A 9664-nucleotide genomic window follows, 5' to 3' on the forward strand; every position below is an offset into this window, starting at 1 on the left:
CTGGTTCGTAGTATGTACATGTACGTTAAATAGAAAAAGCCATGCTAAACGTAGGTAAAACTGCGCGGACACGGGTATTTTTGGTAGTGGCAAATTATGTGCAAAATCAAATTCACAGCATAGACTATTATTTTCAGAAAGTATTTGCTTTTTTAACTTCAAATAAATTTCAGCATAGTTTTTGTGATTAATTACTTCTTCGTTTACCTCTCCATTTGTCTCGTTTCTGTAGCAAGTATTGCACACGTCAGTTCTAGGTAATTTAAAACTGAAGCCAACATTTCGGTTAAAATACTTAAAATAAACGGTTTGACTTCTTGTCAATTTAGCCCCCGTTTTTTCTTTATAATATTTTCCGAATAATTTGTAAAGTCCTACAAGATTTAATGAAGGATTATGAAAATATTTTAGGTTGGTAGAATTTCGTTTGTAATGTGAACTGTGATGTGGAATTGATTCGCAATGCTCTTCAATCACTTTTTTTAAAATTTTCTGTTAATTTAAGACGACTTTCGCGTACTCCACCTGCCAAATTTTTTAAAGGCTGCTTATTTAAAATCTTTTTTTGAACATTTTCAACTCTTCTTTTGCCCAAACAGAGAAAAGCACAACAAAATTTCTTACAAATCGGAACATTTGCTTCGTCAGTAGGAAATAAATATATCCAATGAATTAACCGTCCTAGTTTTTCACCTGCAATCGTTGGGATAGGATCCTTGCATTTTAACAATCCTCTGAGAAACACATTTTCATTATAGTTCCCGAGATTCCAAAAATTTGTATGTACTTTTTCTTGTTGCACATTTGAACACTTTTGGTAACATTTTTCTCCACAGCAGGATTCAATAGGTTTGAAAGATCTCTGGGATTAGAATATCTTTAGCAATACCGTCTTTTTTAGTTTTAGACTTTATAATGTATTCTTTTCCCTAAAGAAATAACAAATAATGCTATTAACTTCGTCATTAAAAATTTAAAATAATTACTTTAGACTATCTACATATTATATATAGTTCATTAAGAGAATTATTTAAAAAATAAAGAATAAAAAGTCATAAAATATTAAATTTATGATTAAAATTTATTTAAAAATTGTATTGCCAGTTTCCAATCGTACCTGATTTCTGGAACATTTTTTCTTATTTATAATCCACGAATCTTCATTTCCAGTTCTTTTTCTACCTTGTTTCATTTTAATATGATTTTATTTTTAATTAACATTCTCAAAAATATCTAAAAAATCTCAATAATCTCAAAACAATGCTTTTCCAACTATTATAAGAAACAATCACTTCGCTGATTCTATGCTTTATTTGTAGAATTTCATAGAAGATAACAAAAAAGTTATTGTTGTGCGTTTGTTTTGGTAAGATTGACTTGACCTTCACGTCGTTCGCTGCAGCGCGTACGTAGCCGGCCAGGCACGTTTTTGGGCAGCGTCAAGATTACCGCTTGGATTTTAAAACATTCATAATTTTTGAACTATTAATCCAATTGATTTAAAACTTTCCAGAAAACTTCTTTGATAATTTTCTATTTTCTATCTTTGATAATTTTTCTAATTTTGATAATCTTCTTTCCGTAGCTTAAAATTCGTACGCTAAACGAGGCGCTTGAAGGTTAAAATTCATGATTTTTGCATTGCCTCAAAAAAAAATTAATAACTTTTTTGTTTATTACAATATTCTCGTTTTTCTTTCTTAGATAGTTTCAGAAGACTTACACATGTACTTTGTATTGGGGAAATCGGGAAATGATGAAAATTGGCTAAATTAGCGCGAGTTGAAGTGAAAAAAGATTGGAATTTTTCGTTTTCAAAATATCCACTTTTTACCAATTATCTCAAAAACTACAAAACCTATAAATTTTTTCAAGAGGAAAAAAAGATGCGCCTTGAAATTCTCTACAAGTATCAGTCTTTAAAATTAAAATTAGAAAGATTTTTTAAATTGACACTCAGGACAATATTTCTCAGGCTGAATCCGGCCGTCTCCCCTTTTGGTCGCCAGCGGTTCAATTATTCGAAACTCTTTGCAAATTATATGCATTTTAATTAGCAGGGTGGCGATTCGGCAATTGATTTCCAAACTCACGGTCATTTCCCGGGGTTTTCAGTTCTAGTCTTTTAATTTTCCCGATCAACTAAAAGTAACATATTCATATTTGCCGCAAAACACAAACCTTTATTTTAACTCATGACGTTTATTCTAAACATCATTTCAAAAAGAATGAATTTTTCAACAAATACATTTCATTTGAAAAAATGAATTTTCAGCAAGAAAAAACGGATTTTCAACAAAATAGTTCAATTTTCAACCTAACTGATAAACTTTCAAATACAATGATGAAACTTCAACTGAAATAATTAAACTTTAAAACACCAAGACGAGTTTTCAACTAAAACAATGAACCTTTAATTGAAATAATTTAATTGTCAACCATGAAAAATTTTTAAAAAATAAAAAACATAAATTGTCAACCAAAACTTAAATAATTAAATTTTAAGTTAAACAAAATAATTGTTCAACCCAAAAGATGAACTTTCAACTAAAACTATGGAATATTCAATTGGAATGAGTTTAACTTTCACTTTGAAAAAATTATTTTCCCCCAAAAAAAAAACTGAATTTCCAAAAAATAGTTACATGTTTAAACAATGTGATGAATTTTCAACTAAGTTGTGAATCTTGAACTGGGATAGTTGATTTTTTTAACCAGATAGATGAATTTTCAATTAAATTGTTGAATCTTTAACTAAAATAATTGAATTTTTGACCAAAAAGATTAACTTTAATCAAAAAGATTAATTTCTACCAAAAAATACAAATTTTCAAATAAAAAATATCATTTTTCAAGAACAAAATTCATTATTTGATTTTCAGTCAAAAATTGAATGTTTAAACAGAAATACATTTTTAGCTAAAATTATGGAATATTCAACTGGAATGATAGTTACATTTTCCGTTTAAAAAAATGCAACTACAAAAGAAACAAATTTTCAGAAAAAAGTTAAATTTTCGGCAAAAAATTCCTTAAAAAAAAGTTTTTAATTAAAATGATGAATCTCAACCATAAAATTAATTTTTAAAGGGGACTTTAACTTTCAACCAAGTAATTTTATTTGAGACCAAAAAGATAATTTTTCAACTAAAATAATAAATATTTAACTGGAATGCGTGAATTTTTAATCGAAAAGCTGAATTGTTAAACAAGTCTAACTTTCAAAGAAAAAGTTAATTTTCTACCAGAAGAAAATCGATTTCTTTAAAACAAAATACGTCAATTTTCAATGGACTATAGTTGAATTTTCATTTTAAAAAAAGATGAATTTCCAACAAAAAGTATAATAGTTAAATTTTTTGTTAAAAAATATGATTCATAGGAAAAAAACAAAAACGGAAAAATTTTTAGTTTAAAAAATTGATTTTTCTACAATTATATACCGACAATAAAAAAATTCATTTTTAATCAAGTAGTTAAATATATAACTTAAAAATACCAAATTTAGAAGATGAACTTTGAAATTTTGACGAATTCTCACCTGAAACAGGGATTTTTTAAAATTCCATTCTTCTAAATCCAAATTATAATTATTTAAAAAAATTTCGTTCTAAGTCAAAAATTCCCCGCTTCAAGTGAAATTATATTTCTTTATGGAAACTTCCTGTCATAAAATAAAAGCGATAATTATTTTCGGAAAATCCCTGTTACAAGTCTCTATAAATGAGGAGTAAGCGAATAAAACGTGATAAATCCATGTTTTTTAATTGAGACAAAAATTAATAAGGTTTTTCTTATGATGGAAAAAATAAATATATTTAAGGTGTACAAAATCAGACTCAAGAAACGTTACATTCTTTAAATAATCCGATTAAATCTCTTTTAAATTAATAAAAATTAAGCGCCATTTCTCGGGATTTCTTGGTCAAATTTTTTAATTTTCTAGGTTAAGTCAAGTGCTTTTTGGATGCATAAGAACAGCTACAGACTATATCAACAAAAATAAGTACTCCTGAACAATAATAAATTAGAATTTATTTGAGGAATATGAGATAATCTGAAAAATATGTTCCATAAACGGCAAAAAAGTTAACAAATATATACCCTAATAAAAGCAATCTTATGTCCTGCGACTGTAGATAAAGTAGAAATCACTTTTCTAAATTGACAAAAATTATTTAAATAATAAAAATCAGATCAGAAGTAAATTCCCGTTTTTTTCCACCGGTTATTTAAACTTCCCGGCCAAGTCCCTGATTAGAAATATTCAAAACTTACAAAACGCGCGAATTATGAAATACGGGATATTTCTCGGTACAATATTTCTCTCCCGGCTTCATCCTGGTGCAAGTTTCTCCCGGGTGGGTGGCCACCCTGATTAAGACTTATAGGACCTTCGATCACGTTAAAAGATTTTCGGAGATTTTACAAATTTAAATGGATTTCAATGGATTTAAAATATACTTTTAAACGTATCACGGGATTTCAAAATATTTTCATATGGATTTGAATGAAATTTTTCGAGATCTTAAAGATATTAATGGAGTTTAAATAAATTTTTCGTATAAATTTTATTTTGCAGAATCGTTTTTTTTTCTTTTTGTACTTTCATATGACATGAGATTATAGGTGATCTAAAATAAATCGTTCCTTTGTAATTTCTCTACTTTCTGCAATAATTCCTTCAATATTTTTGTATTATTTGTACAAATACTAATTATCCTATAATTGTTTTCTATATAATGATTTTCTATAATACATGGAATATTTGGCAATCTAATGCAATCCTATGCAATCTACTGTACACCAAAAATCCGACTAATTAACCCCTCGGTCACACCAGACTTCACAAGTGTCAACACCTCCATTACTTATATTTGAGATCAATTAAGGCATTCTTTTCCGTTCTACTTTTTAAAATTTAAATCCAGTTATTTAAGATTGTTCTGTCTAACTTTGATCGTTATTGTTTTTGTTTAATTTCTAAGAATTTCGTAGTTAAATTTTGAACGTGAGTGAAATTTAATTTTTTTAATTTTAACTGAGCCATTATTGCCAATTTTCCTTAAAACTTTAGTTTCCTAGAATTGTACTTTCAAAGAAAATATCTAAAAAACGGAACGTAAAGTTATTCTGATTAGCGATCTTCAGTTAACTGATGTTCTACGATATCTAAAAATCAACTAAAGACAGAAATATTTAGAAAAAGGGATTACTTGTAGAGCAGTTGACTTGCTGTAGACGATGTCTTCGTCGGTACCCACAGCTGAGACGAGACAATCCATTTTACTGAAGCTGTCATCGGGGCAAGCATCTTCATCCTGTTGGAAGCAGAAAAACAGTATTAAATTTGGATCAAGAAGAAAAAGAATATTTGTTCATAAATGTCGTGAAATTCTTTTGAAAATGCTGACCTTCCAAGCAGCGTAGAGACGCTTCATACGCCGGAAAAACGTTTCTTTGTCGAGGGACACGTTAGCCATGATTTGTTTTTTAGGTTGGCCACCGCAAGCACGCGGTAGCGTTAACAAAATTAATCAGAAGCGCAACAACACTTTACCCGAACTAATCTCAGCAACAAAATACTAATGATAGCTGACTTTGATCTCGTTGAGTGAAATTCACATTTTCTTTTCCTGTCTTTCACAGAATAAAACGGAACGCTCGAACTACGCTTCACAATTCGCAAATTGTACGGAAATATATGGCGATTGGCGGGATTTCAAAATGTCCGGCGCGGCGGCGTAAAGTTAAGGAATCATACACACTGCTTCACTTGCACTGTTTGTTTGCATGCTTGTAAGTTTTTTTCAGCGAAAGTTTTTGATTTAATGGTCAAAAAGTTCACGTAGAATTAAAAAGGTCGGTTTATTATTTTTGGGCAATTGTCGGTAGGGTACGGGTCCATTTCATTGAATCAAATTTGTGATACAAAGTAACTTTTTTCTAATCGAGCTCGTACCTATAATATTGGGTTTATGCCCATGTTTTTACTGGGCCTGAAGCTACCAATAACGAAGATATGAACTCGATGCGAAAAAATATAAACTAGAAATAACTTAAGGGTAAATGGTAGTCTGTGACGCAATCGAAATTTGACCTTGTAATGTTAAATTTGTCCGCCTTTTTTTTAAACTAAATAAGTTAGTGTATCGAAATTTTGGGAGAAGGAAGAAAATATATGAGCCGAAATCGGTTGGGTCCCTTGGAGTAATAATTTTTTAAGGAAAAGCAGTACTTTTAAGTTTTCCGTGACTGCCTTGTAGCAGACGAAGCGTAAGCGACGGAAAAGTTTGAAGTTGGGAAAAGCCCCTAGTGCTGCCACCTTCCTTTTGTGAAAAAGTCGCAACCTGTTAGATAGATCAACTCAGATCGAAAGCTGTGAATACTCAGTCGGTAACAAGGCTTCATTGAAAAATTATTCACATAAAGAATTAATTATTAAAATATGTTTAACTGCAATACTTGAAAATTTTAACCAAGAAAACAATTATTCAAACAAGGCGATTAGCTTTCAAATAAAAACCTCATGTCCTACAAAAAATATTTTTTTAAATACTTGAATTTTAAATGAAACAGTTGAATTTTCGATTAAAAGAGGCAATTTTTCAGCCAAATTGTCGAAAATTTAAACCAAGTATTACTATTCTACAAAAAAGATTTTTCAAAAAATACATTAATTTTTCAACTAAACACTTCAATTTTAAATTTAAAAATATCATCTTTTAACAACAAAAGGAATAGTTAAATTTTCAGTTGGAGAAATTAATTGGCAACCAAACTGATAAATTTTCAACTAAAATGATGAATCTTAAACTACAATAATTAAATCTTAAATAAAAAAAATTAGCTTAAAACTAAAACAATGAATCTTCAAATGAAATATTTAAACCTTAAAAGAATTCGACGAATTTTGAAATAAAAAAGATAATTTTTCTACCAAAAATTGAATAATTACATTTTCAGCCAAAAACAAACAAAAAGAATAATTTTTAACCAAACAATTGAATTTTTTACTAAAATTATAGAATATTCAACTGAAATCGTATTTTCATTTTTAATAATAAAAAAATTTATTTTCTACAAAAAAAGAAACAAATTTTCAATAAAATAGCTATTTTTTAAATCAAAGAAATGAATTTCTAATGTAAATGATGAATATTCAATAAAAAAATTAATTTTGATTAAAAGAGTTTATTTTTCAACCAAGCAAATTTATTTATAGCATAAAAGATGAATTTTTATTTGAAATGATGAATATTTAACTGGAATACTTCAATTACCAATCGGAAAGAAGAATTTTTAAACACTGGAATTAACTTTCAAAGAAAAAAATCATTTTCTACCAAAACAAGTAGGTTATAGATTTAAAAACGTCGATTTTCTAACAAAAAAGTCGGTTTTTTTAAACAAAATACGTGAATTTTGAAGTAAATAAATTAGTTTTCGATTAAAAAAGACAAATATACATCCAACTTGTTAAATTTTAAAATAGAAATGTAAATTTTCCACCCAAAGTGGAACGGTTAAATTTTAAATTAAAAAAAAACGAAATTAAGTTTGATAAAAATTAATCTTTTATGTTATAAATAAATTTGCTTGGTTGAAAAATAAACTCTTCATCAAAATTAATGTTGTTATTAGAAATTCATCATTTATATTAAAAATTCATTTTTTTTGCTTAAAAATGAGGTATTTTATTAAAAATTTGTTTCTTTTTTTGTAGAAAATAATTTTTTCAACTTAAAATGGAAATACTATTCCAGCTGAATATTCCATAATTTTAGTAAAAAAATTCAATTGTTTGGTTAAATATTCTTTTTTTTTACTGAAAATGTAATAATTCAATTTTTGGTTTAAAAATTAGCTTTTTTTATTTCAAAATTCGTCGAATTCGTTGAAAGTTTAACTATTTCATTTGCAAAATTAATTGTTTTAGTTTGTATCTATTTTTTTTTATTTCAAATTTAATGATTCTAGTTGAGGATTTGTAATTTTAGTTGAAAATTCATCAGTTTGGTTATAAATTAATTTCTCTAAATGAAAATTTAACTATTTCTTTTGTTGTTGAAAGATGATATTTTTTAATTCAAAATTGAAGTATTTGGCTGAAAAATTGCACTAAAGAACGTTTGTATACATCAATGTGTTTATAGTTTTAAAGAAAGTTTATTTATAAATCGATGAGAAAGGATATTACCATTCGAGTTATAGCACTATATGCAGATAATTTTTGGTTTGATGCATTTCGGATTTTTTGGTTCGCGTATATTGAGCACTGAGACCAGTTTTGGACTAAATCGTCTAAACCTTAAAAAAAATTAATGTAAGCAACAAAATTTGCACATTCGTTGCAAATCAACAAATAAGTATCTGCATACACGTAACCTATAATTATTTTTGGAGCATTTTTAGCGATTTCTAGCGGAGAGAAAAAGAAACATTGACCGACGATAAAGTCGAGATCACGTGACTAAGTTCATTCATAAAAATTTTGTATGGAGAATGAAATAATTTTCATTATTTTCGGTCCTCACTACGTCCAAACGCATTGAGATATCGTGTTCAGGATTTAGGAAGTTATACCGAAAGCACTAAGGAACGTTTGTATATATCAAAATGTTCATAATTACGAAGAAATTTTTCGAGTAAAATACTACAGGAATTAGGAAATAAACTTTTAACGTCGATAAAGTAGATGCCTCGATTTAAAAAAATCGAGGAACATCTTAGAATGTCATACTCGAAAATTTGTCCAAGTCTCATCTTGAGAAATGTGCATCTGCAGAAAATAATTTAAATTTTCTAATGTTTATATATTCTTGTAGATTTTTTGTTCTGGTATGAAACAATTCTAAGAATAAAAATAAAATTTCGCCCGGGGTCGAAAGACAAGGCGAGTCCGAAGCTGAGTCTCGCTGGTTGGTTCACTGTCAACAATAGTTATCAGCTGATTGATTCAACGTCAAGAATTATGGAAGTTGGTTGGAGAACTCCGACGAGTAAATTTTAGCACATTGCTGGCGTTACTATGTTTCCAATTTGAAATTTATCTTTTATTTTTAGGACCAAAAAAAGAAAATCATTTTACACCAAAATTTCATGAACGAACTTAGTCACTTGATCTCGACTTTATCGACGTACAAAGTTTCTTTTTTTCTCCGCTAGAAATCGCTAAAAATGCCAAAAAAATAATGATAGGTTACGTGTGTGCAGATACTTATTTGTTAATTTGTTAAAGTTTAAACACGATATCTCAATTCGTGTGGACGCAGTGAACATAAAAAAAATGTAAATAACCGGGGACTAGTTTGGTCACGTGGTCACTGAAGAGCATGCCCTTAAGTGAATGATTTTTCAATGAAGCTGTGTTATCGACTGAGTATTCACAGCTGTCCATGGACGTAGGAAACACGGGACTAGGCATGCCATCCTAACTTGGACGAGCGTGGTTGAGAATCCACGTGAGGGGGGAGAATTCCATGAGTGGGGAGATCCGCCATCTTACGATGTGCCATTTGATTATGTGCTCGAGCATTTTTGCCGACAAACTCTGCATAAAAATATAAACATGTGGGACCTGCCATGTTTGTCGCGGTACATCAAAAGGTGGCGGACCTCCCCCCTCATTGCATCACCACCGCAATGGCATGCCTAGTCCCTT

At 28.9% G+C, this 9664-nt stretch overlaps 1 protein-coding gene across 2 annotated transcripts in view; it reads right to left on the reverse strand.

Annotated features, from left to right (window-relative positions):
- LOC117177739 (FACT complex subunit spt16) overlaps positions 1–5961 on the reverse strand; it is a 38588-nt gene extending 32627 nt beyond the window's left edge. The window contains exons 1-2 of one of the 2 annotated variants that reach the window (XM_033368638.1): positions 5415–5961; positions 5217–5321 (exon numbers count right to left, since the gene is read on the reverse strand). In XM_033368638.1, coding sequence (XP_033224529.1) covers positions 5217–5321; positions 5415–5483 — 174 coding nt within the window. In that variant the 5' untranslated portion in view covers positions 5484–5961. The remainder of the gene's footprint in view (positions 1–5216; positions 5322–5414) is intronic. The other variant, XM_033368639.1, reaches the window with a different exon arrangement.
- Positions 5962–9664: the final 3703 nt, after the last annotated feature.

Source organism: Belonocnema kinseyi, chromosome 8, assembly GCF_010883055.1.
Source record: "Belonocnema kinseyi isolate 2016_QV_RU_SX_M_011 chromosome 8, B_treatae_v1, whole genome shotgun sequence".
In the NCBI taxonomy this organism is placed as follows: domain Eukaryota; kingdom Metazoa; phylum Arthropoda; class Insecta; order Hymenoptera; family Cynipidae; genus Belonocnema; species Belonocnema kinseyi.